The sequence below is a fragment of the Lactuca sativa genome, chromosome 1 (genome assembly GCF_002870075.4).
Source record: "Lactuca sativa cultivar Salinas chromosome 1, Lsat_Salinas_v11, whole genome shotgun sequence".
In the NCBI taxonomy this organism is placed as follows: Eukaryota; Viridiplantae; Streptophyta; class Magnoliopsida; order Asterales; family Asteraceae; genus Lactuca; species Lactuca sativa.
This window is the reverse complement of record NC_056623.2, coordinates 105,358,424-105,375,070: the sequence shown is the minus strand read 5'-3', so window position 1 is coordinate 105,375,070 and position 16,647 is coordinate 105,358,424. Positions and strand designations below refer to the sequence as shown.

Genomic DNA, 16,647 nt, shown 5'->3' with positions numbered 1-16,647 from the left:
CAAAGCGCCACATGTATCTGGGTTTGAAGAACAGAAGATATTAGCATCTTAGAATTACTTGTGACTAAATCCATGAAGTAATCTCTAAGTGCGGATTGTTCCAATGCTTAAATCTCCATTAAGCACTGACGAGTGTTGACACAATCACTATGTTATACCAATCAAAATGGTCAATCCACCAACACTCATGACAGTCTTGAATCACTACTTACTTCCAAGAGTATGACCGACTGTTGAGGTTTAAGTATTTAGTACTCGGGAAGTAGGTTCTAAACATGCAAAAGTGAAACATAGTAATAAATAAACAGAAATGATAGCAATCCGGCACTTTATTAAGTCTCTACAAAACAAACATCACTTCTATTACAAATTCATACTGCTCAATGTTTCAAGGATTATCAAACTAAACAACTAAACAACTATTCCATATCTTCAGCAAATCTTACGCCTATAGATCTCGTATGACTATCATGCTTGATCCTTGATAGTGGTTTAGTGAACGGATCGGCTGGATTCTCCTCTGACGATACTCTGCTCACAACCATATCTCCATCCTCGACTCGATGTCTTACATAGTGGAACTGTCTAAGTATATGTCTTGAGTTACCATTGTCTTTAGGTTCTTTAGTCAACGCGACTGCACCCTCATTGTCACAAAAGATTTCCAAAGGATCCTTGATGCTCGGAACGACACCAAGATCATCAATGAAATTCTTCAACCATGTAGCTTCTTTTGCAGCTTCACTAGCTGCTATATACTCTGACTCGCATGTAGAGTCTGCCACCGTCGACTGCTTGGAACTCTTACAAGTGACCGCTCCTCCATTAAGAAAGAATACCCATCTTGACTAAGAACATGAGTTGTCCCTATCAGTTTGGAAACTTGCATCTGTATAACCTGTAACTTTCAACTCATCCTTATCCCCATATACCAAGAACATATCCTTTTTCTTTTTAGGTATCTCATAATGTTCTTTACTTTCGTCCAATGACTTTCGCCTGGGTTGTCCTAAAAACGGCTCACCATACTCAGAGCAAATGAGACGTCGGTACGAGTACATGTCATGGCATACATGATCGATCCTATAGCAGAAGCATACGGGACTCAACTCATTCTTTCATGTTCATCACTAGACTCATGACATTGATTTTTACTCAACTTTTTCCCGTGTTGCATAGGTAGATACCCTTTCTTAGAGTCCTGCATCTGGAATTTCTTCAAGATCTTATCCAAGTATGTACTTTGGCTTAGCCCTATCAGACGCTTTGATCTATCTCTATAGATCCTTATACCAAGTATGTATGCAGCCTCTCCTAGATCCTTCATAGCGAAACAACTCCCAAGCCACGTCTTAACACCATGCAACGTCGGGATATCGTTTCCTATAAGGAGTATATCATCCACATACAATACTAGGAAGACTACATTACTCCCACTAGCTTTGGTATATACGCAGGACTCCCCTTCACTTCTTGAAAATCCAAACTCCTTGATCTTTTCATGAAAGCAGAGGTTCCAGCTGCGAGACGCTTGCTTTAGTCCATATATGGACCTTTCAAGCTTACACACTCTATTTGGATATTTTGGATCTATGAAACCTTCAGGTTGTGCCATATACACTTCCTCTGTGAGTTTTCCATTAAGGAAAGCAGCCTTCACATCCATTTGCCATACGTCATAATCATGAAAGGCTGATATGGCAAGTAATATCCTAATAGACTTGATCTTGGCTACTAGTGAAAAGGTTTCCTCATAATCTATTCCGTGAGTCTGAGTGTAACCCTTTGCAACCAACCTAGCCTTGAATGTGTGCACATTCCCATCCATGCCTGTCTTCTTCTTGAAGATCCATTTACACCCAACTATTTTAGTGCCAGGTGCAGGATCAACCAAATTCCAAACTTGGTTGTCATGCATAGACTGAATCTCGCTCTCCATGCTTTCCTTCCACTTAGTAGCTTTAGTGCCTGCCATCGCTTCCCTATAGTTGGATGGCTCATCCATATCAATCAGTTTACGATCACTGATCAATACGTCTCCTTCTGTACTCACATGGAAACCATAGAATTCAGGAGGAAGACGAACTCTATCGGATCTACGAAGGGGAGGTGGAGATATATCATTTTGTTCAACAGGTCGCTCAGCCTCGGTTTGAGTTTCCTCAACGGGCTGCTGCACCTCAAGTTGAGTGCTAGTGTCTACTAAAGGTTCTTCTTCATTCAATTCTTGAAGCTCTTAGATCTATGCGGCTCCCACTGTCCTCTTTGGAAATGAGATCCCTCTCAAGGAAGAATACCCTTCGAGAAACAAACACCTTGTTTTTCGAAGGCTTGTAGAACAAGTATCCAAACTATTTTTGCGGATAGCCAATGAAGTAACACTTCTCTGATCAGGGTTCAAGCTTGTCATTTTCCTCGCGACGAACAAAAGCTTCTTAGTAGGTACGAGGTTTAGGATATGGGCGGCTGTCTCTAAGGCATACCCCCAAAAAGATATCGGAAGTGTAGCTTGACTCATCATAGATCGAACCATGTCTAACAATGTTCGATTTCTCCTCTCAGCTACACCATTCAACTGCGGTGTTCTAGGAGGAGACAATTGTGAAACTATACCACAATTCTTAAGATGATCGTAGAATTCAAGACTTAAATACTCTCCACCCCTATCGGATCGGAGCATCTTGATCTTTCTGCCCAATTGGTTTTCTACTTCGTTTTGAAACTCCTTGAACACCTCAAAGGTTTCCAACTTATGATTGATTAGATAGATATATCCATATCTACTAAAATCGTCGGTAAAAGTCACAAAGTATCTTTCGCCATGTCTTGTGGCAGATTTGAAGGGTCCACAAACATCTGTGTGGATGAGATCTAACAAATCCTTTCCTCTTTCACAATGGCCTATGAATGGCGCCTTTGTCATCTTGCTAAGTAAACAAGATTCGCATACATCATTCGATTTGAGGTCAAATGATTCCAAGATTCCATCAGATTGGAACTTGGCAATGCGTTTCCTATTTATATGGCCAAGTCGACAATGCCACAAACACGATTTATCTAATTCACTATTAGATGAACCAACATTCATAATTAGTTTATCTATATCACCATCACAAACAATACTTTCATACACACCTTTACGAGGACTAGCTTTGAAAATAAAACAACCATTCTTATAAACCAAAATGTCACCATTATCATTATCAAAAGAAAATCGAAAACCATCCTTATAAAGTGCATGAAAAGAAATAATGTTTCGTGCCATATCAGGCGAGTAGCAACAATTAAATAAACTAAGACAAACACCACCACTAAGCATTAGCTCCTAGTTCCCAATCCTTGTAACAGATGACTTGTGCCTGTTTCCCGTGATTAGGTTGAGCTCAACATGCTTCAACTTCCTACTTTGTCTTAGTCCCTGCATATCAGAGCAAATGTGAGTACCACATCCTGTATCAAGAATCCAAGAGTTAGAAGTAAATGTGCTATGGAGTTCTATCATGAACATACTTGAGGTGCTAGCCACCTTGACTTTTCCCTTCTTAAGGTCCTCGAGGTATTTAGGGCAACTACTCTTCCAGTGTCCCTTTTGCTGGCAGTAAAAACAACTGGCCTCACTTGGATCTGAAGAAGGAGGTATTTCACCTTGGGCCTTTTTCTTGGGAGGAGGACCAGAATGTCCGACCTTACCCTTACCCTTCTCTTTGGGTTGAGGCGCCCTTTTCCTTTTGGCGGAACCACGGTCAATAGCCAGCACGGGAGCAGTAGGGTTAGAGTTGTTAGGCTTCTTCATGCTTGCTTCAGCAGTTTTAAGCATGCCATGTAACTCCATCAAGATCTTGTCGAGGCCATTCATATTGAAGTTCATGATGAACTGAGAATACGAACTAGTAAGTGAGTTCAAGACCATGTCAATGGACAACTCCTTAGGCAGCTCAACACCTAGATTCCCAAGTCTGTCTATGTACGACTTCATCTTTTGGACGTGCACACACACAGAAGCTCCCTCTTGTAGCTTAGATGCCATGAGGGATTTAACGATCTCGAATCGTTCTTGCCTTGCTTGCTCTTGAAACATTTCCTCGAGCTGTTGGTTGATATCAAAAGCACCCCATGTCTCAAAGTTCTTTTGGAGACCAGAACCCATGGTTGCTAACATAAGGCAAGCCACTTTGGTCGATTCATCGTAATTCTTGTTGTAGGCAGTAACTTCTTCTGGGGTAGGGTTTTCTCCAAGCACCGGGACATCTTCGTCGAGAACATACTCCTTGTTCTCATATCTTAACGTGATCCTCAAGGTTCTGATCCAATCAAGATAGTTGGATCCATCCTCCTTGAGTTTCTCCCTATTAAGAAACAGCATGAGAGAGAAGCTTGAGTTTTGAGTTGGAGGAGGAGGTGGAGGGGGAGGAGGCAAATTGTTGTTGTTGTTGTTGTTGTTTGCTTGGTTCGACATCTACAAAAGATAAGACCCCAATTAGTTTGATATAAGTCCTTAATTAATAATCACCCTAAATGAATTATTGGATTAAGGCTAGGATCCATGTTTGGCTTCGTGACGCGTAAAGGGATGCCGTAAACACACCACAAAGTTATTTAAGTAGACAAAGCTCTTTGTCAATTTCAATCACCATGAAATTCCTAGATCTTTGAGATTCATTGACTATCAATGGCATGTTCATCTCGGATTATGTTCATCTCAAATTCAATGACGGGGATGCCGCGGATCATTGAATAGATGGTGGATCACCCATACAAAATTATGTGGTCCCCGACTCAAGTTACGCTTGAGATTCGCGAGTTTCACATCATTGTCTACTTGTACTCTCTAATTGACGTGTCGGTTAACCACACGAGGTCCATCAACAAGTTATAAAGAGAATGTGCAATATTTACGGACAACATAAGATTCACTTTGTTTAAATAAAACGGGATTTTGTTTTATAATTGTATTTAAAATATTTTTAAATTGACCATTATCACTATCAAATCCTTTCGGTAACTCCATTCACAAAATGCAATGGGGCGGTGAGGGTGGTAAGCGCGAAACATATTAAAAACCGACCTCATTAGGAATCATAGAGACCTCCTTAAATCCCTACATTAGAACGGGTGAGCCTAGTCGAGGTAAGAACGACAATGTCAATATTTAAAATACGCGAGGACGCATATTGCAATTCTTTTATACAATATATGGATCTTACATATATATAAAGGGGCAAATTTAAAACTCTTTAAATCTAGTTGTCTATTATTAATTCAAATTAATTACAAGGATGCAATATAACAATTAATAAAACATGAGGGATTAATATTCAAATTCATAAAACTATATTATAAACAATATTAAAATATTTAAAAATCACCATTTAAATAATATTTATCTATTATCAGATTTACACAATTGAAATTTGACATTTATCCATATTAAACAAAACTTCAAATTTAAAATGGAACAAAAATCCCGAATCTGCTGAGCTCACGTTGTGAGCTTATAGCTCTCACGTCGTGAGCTGTGATTAGGGTTTCATACATTTCAAACTTTTCAGATCTAATCCAATTAGGTAATTATCCATGCAAGATAAAGTCTTAATTTGAAAAATAAGCAAGATCAAAACCGATAGTTCTGATCTGCCAATGTTCACGTCGTGAACTACTTTTTTCACATCGTGAACTTAGGGTTTTTATCAAATTACGAATTTTTCAATTAAACTTTCATCATTCAGTTCCAAAGCAATATTTTCAGAAAACATGGATGTAGGGTGATAGTAACCATTAACCAATGGCTCTGATACCACTGTTGGTAAACATATGCATCAAATACACTCTATAACTAGGCAGCGGAATAATCAAAACAACAAAACGATTTACCTAAGTGTACATGCACCCTATGGATCTATGGCTTCATACTATTACTTCTACCCTAGGAAAACCGAAAATATAAGAAGAATACTAACCTCTTTAGCAACCAATGATCTTCGAGCTTGACTCCTTGTGCGTGCCACCTTGTTTGGATGATGAGGATCCAAACTAGAATCCCTCTCTTGGTTCACACCCAATGAACTCAATAGAGTAGAAACAAATATAAACTAGGAGGGATGAACTCACGAAAAGTTCTTCCACAATGAGGGAGAAAGAAGGTGGCGAATACTCAAGCCAGAAAATGAGCAAGGAGGAATGAATCCCTAAGGCCCTATTTATAGCCTTGGATACCTCCTAGGGTTTTATCCTTCCACCCATGTGGGATGGGATATGCTATGAACGAAATTCCCTTTATCCAAAGGGAGTTTTCGTCCAACCCCCTTCCTTCTAGGGTTCTAGAATGTTCCCTGATCAACCAACTATTGATTAATACACATTCAACACTTCTATTAATTAAACTGTTAATTAATTCCCAAATTGTTTTCCAATTTAGTTTTTAATTAATTATTAAACCATAATAATTAATAAACTAATTACTCCTATTATATATTCTACTCAATTTTGAGTCTTGAGGGCAACCCAAGAGGACCCTGCTATTATTAGAAAAATCACCAACTAGTTAATGATCTTGGACACACTTCCAACACGTATAACCAGGTCGAGAAGGAGATGCAGATATAGGCGCTCGACGATTTGTGTTCTGCTGCTGGTTAGGGCGGCCTCTGTTTCCAGATTCGCCACATTAGAAATTAGAGTTTGCTGGTGGGTTGTGTTCAACAACAACAACGATCTTTGTGGATGAGTGCGAATCTCGAGCACGTTAACGCTGAGTTTCAAGTTGAAGCATGGAGCACGCGGTATCCCATGGAGGTAGGGTCTGATTGATGTAGGCGCCGACTGTGTCGAATTTGGATGGCAACCCGCGGATAAGTTGAAGAACCGGACGTTTCTCGTTGACAGGGGAATCGACGTCATTCAGTTGACTTGCCAGATCTTTGAGACGTTGGCAAGATCTTTGAGACGTTGGCAATAAGCTTCAAGGGATGACATTGCTCGAAGGGTAAGGTTTGTGAACTCGTGTTCAAGAGCAGCAGCACGAGGTCCTTTGTTGTTGAGGAAGATATTTTGAATTTTGAACGAGGCTTCATATGCTGTGGAGTCCGGTTCAAGCACCCACGTAAGGAGATCGTCTGAAATCGTTCCATAATTCCATTGGAGGATGATGGCATCAATCTCTGTCCAGTTTTCGTAGGTCGGGTCAGTCTTGGATGGGGGGTCGGAACCATCGATATGGGCAAGGACTCTATGATACCTTGGTACAATCAAGGGTGAGGATCTTGTTCTGTATTTTTGTGACCGTGTAGACGGGATGGAGAGCTTTGACAGGAGTTGGGTCTTGTTTGTCTGACATCGTGAATATAGAGGATGATCATAAACAAAGTAAAGATGTCCCGCAGTAGCTGAGACAGTAGGGAGAGATTTTGAGGTAAGGAGCACTTGGCTCTGATACCATATAATTACAAAAGAATCGATGCCTTTCATTGATAAAGGAGGGGATTAAATACCCACTGTATAGAGTGATTACAGGATGAAAATTGGGAAAAATCTAGGCTAAGTGTGGAAGAAGTAATCTACATTAATTACACAGTAAATATAAGATCGGGAATATACAGAAGGTATATATTTTGGTTAATAGCCATACCTATAAGCTTGTGGTTTTTTGGTTCAACTCCAATTCAAATCCAATTCCAAAACTATTGTGTAACATTAATTAATTCCGGCCTCCAATATGTGCAATGCACTTAGTTTATGATATGATCGATATTAGCAACATATGATGACATGAAACTTGTAAAATGCTTAAATGTTTTATTGTACATAATGCTATTATTTGTAGAGGGATGTAGCAATATTGCTATTATGGGTTTGCTACAGAATTCCAATATTCAAAAATAATATAGGATCATACTCATAAAGAGCTTAATGAAACATGTCAAAGCACTGAAATTTTTGTGGTGGGTGGACCTATATGGAACCGATCGGGTACCTTCAAATTTTTTTTGTAGTGTATAAAAAAAATTAAAAATTGTAATTATAGTGCGTAACTTAGATAAATTAGAAACTAAATATTCAAGTATTATTAACTATAGGATTTTCAAAGGCATCCTTATCAGTCTCTCTTAAAACTTTATCCATCAAAACAAGAATTCATTTGTTATGCCCTGTATTGGACCTGTAAGTCTGTAACACGCAAACCTATTTGTTGGTAACTGTGGCTACACATTTCGAAAGGAAAAAAAAAATATACTTTGCAACTGAAAAGTTTAAAGAAAAGGGTCAAGTTTCTTACCCTGCTTGTAAATCTTAATTTCAAGATGAAAAATCTACTTACATTAAACAATCATTATTTTGCGATAACGATGCAAGAGTCCACACAACTTCAACTTGGTTAGTTTCAGCATCCAAACTTTTTATGTAATTTTTTTCATTTTGACTTTATACGTATGGAACTGTAAGTACATTCATTGTAGTAGTGCATGTCATATTGTTTTTTTTTTCCGAAAACTCTGCTATATCATGTATTCATGTATCAATTCAGCAAAGCCATTGTAATTTAACTTTTTCAAACAAAAGTTATGTTTGAGTAAAGAGCCATTTATCAGCAAATCACATAACCATGGATGGAATTTTAGTTTTATTGTCTTTTGTACTAGCAAAAGAAGTAAAAGGAACCTTTTATTAGCAATATTTCAATATATTAAAACCTTCCTTCGTTATGTACTAAGGCTCACATTGTGGGATCCGCATGGACCAATCCTGCTTTTGGGTAGACCCATGTGAACTATATCACTTCCTTTAGCAATTTCAATCCTCTGATCAGCATCATAGGTTCCACTTGCTTTGATGGACACTCTCTCAAGAAAAGACAAACAAACCAGCAAAAACTTTATATATGACAGGATATGTGATCTTTATATACAAAAAACATCGCCACCTTTTGCAAATGATTGAGCATGCGAGCTGGTGGCTTTCAAAGATTTGAAGCTGGTCTCACATCTACTTCAGACTCCTCAAAAATAAAAAGATAAAGATAGTTAGCATCCTCAAGCAAAACAATGCAAAACAAATAAACATCCAGCATTGTTCAATTTTTTCTGCCTGAAAAAGTTGTAGACTATGTAGTTTTCATGAACATGGTGAACAACAAAAAGGGTGTTGTGAAGCTGATTCCGATTGCAAAGCTTAATATACGACAATGAAAAACGTTGGAACTTGTAAGCCGCTAAAATTGTGTGGAAACCATCGTGGAGCTATAACCAAAAAGTGTGAGGAGGTTAAGATGAGATTCTAAGTCAGCACACACATGACATGAGGTACCATTTGAGGAATATATTAAACATAATTTATAACCGGAATATGACAGCTACCGACTATCAAATGTTTTAATTATTGGCATGTTGCTCAACACCCTGCCCAAATCAGTTCTCCCAAACATATATGCCGATCTCACACCATGACAAGTTTTGACTAGGAAGACTTGCAGCATTGCTGCCTCAATGTTAAAATTCCAGACATACAAGCACATATGCAACAACAGCTTCTTCAACTCTAGCAAATTGAATCCTACACAAGTTAGCTCCAAAGTCTACGACAAAGTTCCTCACCCATCATGAATCCTTCAAAACCGAGCGGAGCTTAAAAATACAGTTATCCAGACTCAATTGTTTAAGTTCACGATAGTCAAAGACATGGGATGCATGGGAGCTTGTAAGTCCAGTTTGAATTTGAAAGGAAAAGCTCCCTAACACCTTTTTCTTGACAATATCAGCATCCACTGGTTGACACTAGAAGATGACAAGATAAACATTAGGTATGTGTAGGTGGAAAGGGAGATCAGACGCTCATGGAGGCACAAGAGTTGGTTTTTTGTCATCAGCCAGCTAATGATCCTTCACGAGGGTTCGATCTCCATTTTCACCCTACAATACCACGCATCCATCAAGCAATGGATGTTGATATTTTCAAGAAAAGGTGCTTTTCCTTACACACTGGAACCGCATTTATGAGCTCCATGTCTATTTGTTGGCTAGTCGAGAGCTTAAAAAATTGATTCTAGATAATAGTATACATAAGTAGTCCTCAGTTTTTAAGGGTTCATGATAGTAGAGGAAGTTTATTTTAAGAAATGTTGAATTTGGAGCTAAATTAGGTAGAGGTCCGATCAGGTTGCTGGAGCTGAAGAAGCTAAAATTGGAAATGTGGAAGAATGTCCAGAACTTTGACACTGAAAAACCAAAGCTGCAGGTCTTACCAGTCCAAACCTGTCCATGATCAAACAGTTAATAGTTAATAGTTGATGGCAACTTCCTTCGGGTAATAAACTTCTTAATCTGTTCCTCAAATGGTCTCATGCTTTTTTGGCTAACATAAAAACTCTCCTCAATATTTATGGTTGTAGTTCCGACATGTGATTTACACAATGTTAAGATCTTATCGCATCTTTCATTGTTGCACATTAAGTTTAGCAAAATCAATGAGGTTCACAGCGCCCTATTTGTTATTCACAACTACAGAAATTTGCAGAGTCTATGTGTGATCGTCTTGGAGGAGGAAAACGGTGAAGACATGCTAGATGGGTATTTGTTTTGCTTTGCTTGGTTTATGGATGCTAAAGATTTTCATTTTTTATTCGTTAAAATCCTGAATTAGTCGACATGGACCCAATGTCACATTTCTTGAAAGCCATTGGATTTTTGAACTGCGCACTCAAATGTTTGCAAAATGTGGCTACATTTTCTGTACAAAGATCATGAACAGTCATATTGTTCATTAAGCTTTTGTTGGGTTGTTCGCCTTCTCTCCAGAGTATCACCATTAAGGTAAGTGCAGCCGGTGATGCTCAGCTGAGGCTTAATGTAGCTAAAGTTTAAAGAGGTTAAGCATATAATATTGTGGGACACTAAGATGAAGGAAGGCTGGAACACATAATCACAATTGCTGATAACCGATTCTGTTTTACATGTTTGACTAGTGGAAAGACAATAAAACTAACTATCGTGGTTATGTGATTTGCTACTAATCGATTCTTTACTTGGTGGAGACTATTTTTTATTTGGACGATGTATCTAAAAATTGTGTGGGTATTTCAAAATGCAATGCTAAAATTGCAAGAAATGAAACTAGGATACTACAGTATACAAATATACAAAAGTATGTTGCTAGATCTAGAACATAAACTAAGAGTAAAACACTTTCACTTATTTGTTTATTCTTCCATCTTACAATCATGTCTTTAAGTTAGATCAACTTAAATTTAAAAAAAATGTCATTAAGCATTGTACTTTGAATGATAGCAATGTACTCTGAAAGGTCTTTCAAAATGCAATGCTAACATTGTAATATGAAACTAGGATGCTATAATAAACAAATATACAAAAATACGTTGCTATTTCTTGCATCTAAAATTAAGAGTAAAACTCTTCCAATTATGTTTATTTAGGCATCTTACTTTCATTCTTTAGGTTACAAAACAAAATTTTCAAACATTTTCCTATTAAGGCTTTGTACTCTGAATGATATCATTCTACTCTGAAAAATCTACTCAGTGATAATTACTCTGTAGTTGCATGCATGATGTTACGATAATTGTGCAGATCTTTGAAAATGCATTGCTAACATAGCAGAAAATGAAACTAGAATACCAGAATAAACAAATATATAAAAGTAAATTCTGGCCGTATGCAGTAAGGCTTTCTAAGGCTCTAATACCATCTGATTAATCTAGAAATCTAGAAATAAAAGCTTGCATTTGATAACGAGGCTAATAATCTCTTGTAATTAAAGAATCTTATAAGAAGATTTTTAGTAACCCTCCCAAATCCAGAACCACAATATGTACAAGTATTAGCAAACAGTCAATATTCAATAACCAAAAAATGTAATTAGAATTTGGTGGGTGATACAAGCATATTAATGAAACTTCAAATCATAAGAAATTAAAAATTACATCTTGCCATTAGTTGAGGATATAATCGACTATGAGAACATCAGCTCCCTAGACACAAATGATAATGTAAAATGTGACTTTAATCTGGATTGGAAGAAGTAATATTTCCCCATTTTTATAATAAACATATTCAATGTACATAGCTTTCAAATTAAAAATATGGCTACAAATTCAGCACAAATTTGGCCTTTATATATGTTAATAAAGTGTTACCCTAACAACACCCTCTATTAAAAGCAACAACGACATACCCAAATAATTACTTTTATGCACAAATATGAAACACACACACACACAAAAATACAGAAAATTCTCTCTATTATATAAATGAAGAAGAATTATAGAGTTAGAGAGTATAAGTGGAACCTTGAAGAAGCTGTAAGTTAAAGGTGATACTAATTGAGAAAAAGAAATTCCAAACATTAATATCTTTATTCACCTGCAAGCAAAAGAGTAAAACTCTGATGAATTTCCCTATGTTTTTAAATGTAATTAACAAAAACGATAGTACACATAAGTCAACATAAATCTGAAATTGGAGCTCATCGCCGGAAACAATGGATTTATTGGGTTCCAAACTCCAGTAGCGTCAAGATGAAGACCAAAATCAAAAGAGTGAAAGAAACACCAGGGGGAATTTATACGAGGAAGAAGGAAATTAGTTTATATTGATCAGTTTGGCAGTAAAAAAACGTTAATAATTACGATGTCAACTTTAAGGGAGTGTGGGCCGCTACCCCACAAATAAAAGGAAATTAACCATAAACAACCAAAAGAAGACAAAAGGGTAAATTATATCAACCCAACAATTACAAATTAAAAGTTTACACTTTACACGCATAAACTAATAAAAGATATTTGTAATGTAACAAAAAGAAAAAATGAACAACACACGTTTTTAGCCTAATGAGACAATTATTAGAAAATAATTGGAAGGTGCTTAGCCGCTCATGACGTGATGATTTGAAAATAATTAATTAAGTGTTATTTATATGTTGATATGAGATATTGGGTTTTAATTATTGGCAATGTGGGATGAGGAATTAATGAGGTTTTTCCGTTTTTGTAGTAGGCTTAGGAAATACGGTTGTTGATAAATATGTGAGATGGGCATAAGTTCAATTATGTAGCCAAGAAGGAACATAATAAGTTTTGGGAGTTTTTCTTGGGGTGAAAGAGTATGCCGCAAGATTTAGATTCTAGGGTTACGTGAGAGAGATAGTTTCTTTGCATGATCATAGTAAAGTTAATGAGGAATTTGGATTTGCATATAAGACCTCATGAGCCGTGAGATATATATTTATTATACTAGTTTTTAATCCGTGTGAAGCACGGTTATAAAATTAATTAAACTTTCATATTAAAAAATTAAAGTTATTAATCAATTACTTAAAAAAAATTATTATTTAAATGATATTTTTTTAGTTATATCAAATTATAATCGTTGATTTAAATAAATACGTGAAGTTATACCATCTTATAATTTGTATCAATTTTATTTTATTTGTTAATCTAATGTTATTAATTTAATACAACTAAAGTGAAAAATTTTAAATTTTGAATTAAAATTTAATGTAATTAGGGTGGGAAATTTATAATTTGAAATGGATAATTAATATGTTGACAAGTGGCATTATATGAGACATATAATATTAATGAGGAGTTATAATAATATTAATGAGGAGTTATAATATAATGACATTTGTCAATAGGAGAATAAACGTATTCATTTATTAAAATATGGATTTCATTTACCTCTTACTTACATGTGTGGTGATTATGTAACGAACAGACGATGGTGAATGGCTTTAATAAGGAAAGTATTAGAAGATATTATATTATTGTTGTATATCTTTCTATATATTTGTTTATTGTGATTAATGAGAATTATCGAATTATATATTCATATTCCTTTATGGTATCAGAGCTTTCCATTCCAAATCCGTAATTCTCTTGACGGATACGGCTGCTATCTAGGTCTGAGATGCCCAGAGATGATCCAAACCCTTCCAACGGTTCTCTTTATCATGTATACATCATGTAACAAACATCCAAAACAAAGTGCATGTCTTGGATGGTATTAAAGTGAGCTACTCCTCGTAGGTCAAACTATTTAAACTCCATACTTGTGGATACAAGGTGTTATCTCACATCGACGACACAAAACCACCAGCCAAGACTGTTCCCGACTAGGCACAATGGAGTGAAATTGATGTTATTGCCTTTTAGTGGATCTATAGATCCTTATCTAAAGATATAATCACTCGAGTCCTGGAGAATGATGTTACTGCTCATCAAGTTTGGGAATAAGTCAAGCAAATATTTCTGAACAACAAGGGGTTTCGCGCAGCTGCTCTTGAACATGAGTTCACAAATCTCACCCTCTGAGCTGTGAACTCCCTCGAAAACTATTGCCTGAAAGACCTTGACGATCAACTATCAAATGTTGAATGTCTTGTCTGTGAAAATCCCTTGGTCCTCCAACTCATTAGAGTATGAAGTCACCGCCTCCTACATCAATTAAACGTTTCTTGACTAGGATACATGCTCCAGTTGGAGCAAAATCGTCAAGCTTTTCATGATAAAAATACCATCGGCACAACTGGTCTCACGGTGAATGAAGCCAATGTCGCATATGACTCCTCATCATCACGACCACCGGCACGACATCCCCGTGGAGGTCTGTAACACCCGCAGATTCGGGTTAGTCAATTTAAAGACAATAAGCATCAAAAATAACTTTTTTATATAACATTATTTAGAATAAATAATCTTGACCAAGTTATAATATATGTCACAAGGGTTCCGTACATATAAAGAACGTTGAAATCCGAGTTATAACAAAAGAAGTTATGACCTGTCGAAGTTTTACAGCAAAACCGACACGACACTGAGAATCGTAAAAGTGAATTTACGATAAAATATTTTCTAGCCTTAGCAATCTAAACGAAAGTCTTCGTATATGTTAAACCGATAGTGCATAAAAAGAACATCCAAAACTAACTTCGTATGACGAAGTTATGATTTTTCTAAGATTTAGCATAACAGTGCACAACCTGAAATTTGAATTTTAGATCGGTCGATTTTTAACAAAAATAATCTAAACAGGAAATGAAGATATCGTTAATATGATTTCAACGATAAAAAGACAGTTGAAAAAAGAGCTCGTATGCGAAAGATATGGACAAAACTTAGTCCCTACTCTTCGAGCGCGGTGAATTCGATACAATTTTGTAAATTAAAGTTGTAGTACTCATAAATAAAAATGCGTGGATATAAATAACATCAATAATAGAGCTCGTTTGTTAAAAATATGGACGAAACTTAGTCCTTACTCTTCGAGCACGATAAATTCGATACAGTTTTGCAAATCGGAGACAAAATGAGAATTAGTTGACGGGCTCTAAATGAAAGTTGTAGTGCTTGTAAATACCAATGTGTGGATATAAAAAATGTAGAAAACAGAGCTCGTACGCGGAAGATACGAACGAAACTTATGGCCTACTCTACGATAAAACCCCTATAAATAAAGGGTGGATCATTCATATTTTATTCACACCATAAGCCTTTCTCTCTCTCTCTCTCTAACTTCTATATAGACTCCCAAAACCCCTATGAATCCCTAGTAACCTCAAGTTGCTAGAGGAAAGACCCGGAGTGTTGGAAGGCTCCGAGAAAAAGCACTTTTCGGCTCAGAAGCTCCGCTCCAGCAGAACCCGGTTTTTAGCAAAACCCGCTATAAGTGAGATACGCCTACCCTACTTTAAATATAACTTATATTTAAATATAATATCGTTATTATGAACCTATAAATAAGATTTATCAGTGATTTAAAGCCGTTATACTAATTGGTCTACTTACGGGGATGATGTCTAGGCTGTGATTTAGTGAGGTGTTTAAAGTGGGATTTCCAAAAAGTATACTTTATATACCAAATGGACCCTACCTCCGATATGATCCTACCTGGTTGTTCCTTACTTGATAGATCATGAAGTAGACTTTGATTTAATGATGAATCTAGACTAATAATTAGCAATAAAGATTAGTCTAAAACTTAGCAATTATAATGGTAGCTTTCGTCGAAGGAAAATAGAATCGTCAGAAGCGAAACGATGCCCGAGTTTGGAATCATCACTTTGACAAGTGAGCGCATAGTCCTTTTTCATGAACATGATTTTAATGCAAGTATTGATTGAAGTAATAAATATATGTTTATGTGTGAGTTCTTTGATGTTGCCTAAAATACGGGCTTAAGAACATACCTGATTATATACGATGATTTAGGATAAAGAGTGACCTAAATTAATTATGGGGAATATTGGGTAGTATCTTCTTATGAGTACGAGTGAGTTATACACAGAGAATAGAACTTTAAATTATCTCATTGATCCGGGAGCATGGATTAGACACAATCGTTGTCCATAGTCCGAGAGTATGGATTGGACATAGTCAATTTTCATTAATCCGGGAGTATGGATTAAGACATAGTCAGTTGTCATTAATCCGGGAGTATGGATTAAGACATAGTCGGTTGTCCTTAGTCCGGGGGTATAGATAGGACATAGTTATTTGACATTAATCTGGGAGTATGGATTTAGACATTTGTCCCTGGTCCGAGAGTATGGAATGGGCACAATTATTGATCCGAGAGCATGGATTAGATCCGGGAGTATGGATTAAGTAAAGAGATAAATTTAAGGTTCGAGAGTATGGATAGT

At 36.5% G+C, this 16,647-nt stretch overlaps 1 protein-coding gene across 1 annotated transcript; it reads right to left on the bottom strand.

The window, feature by feature from the left end:
- Positions 1-6,897: 6,897 nt before the first annotated feature.
- On the bottom strand, positions 6,898-7,464 carry LOC111879246 (uncharacterized). Its single transcript, XM_023875715.1, has 2 exons — positions 7,444-7,464; positions 6,898-7,326 (listed from the first exon to the last, which is right to left on the bottom strand). Exons 1-2 carry the CDS (start codon positions 7,462-7,464, stop codon positions 6,898-6,900), a joined length of 450 nt encoding a protein of 149 aa, XP_023731483.1.
- Between the last annotated feature and the right edge of the window lie 9,183 nt (positions 7,465-16,647).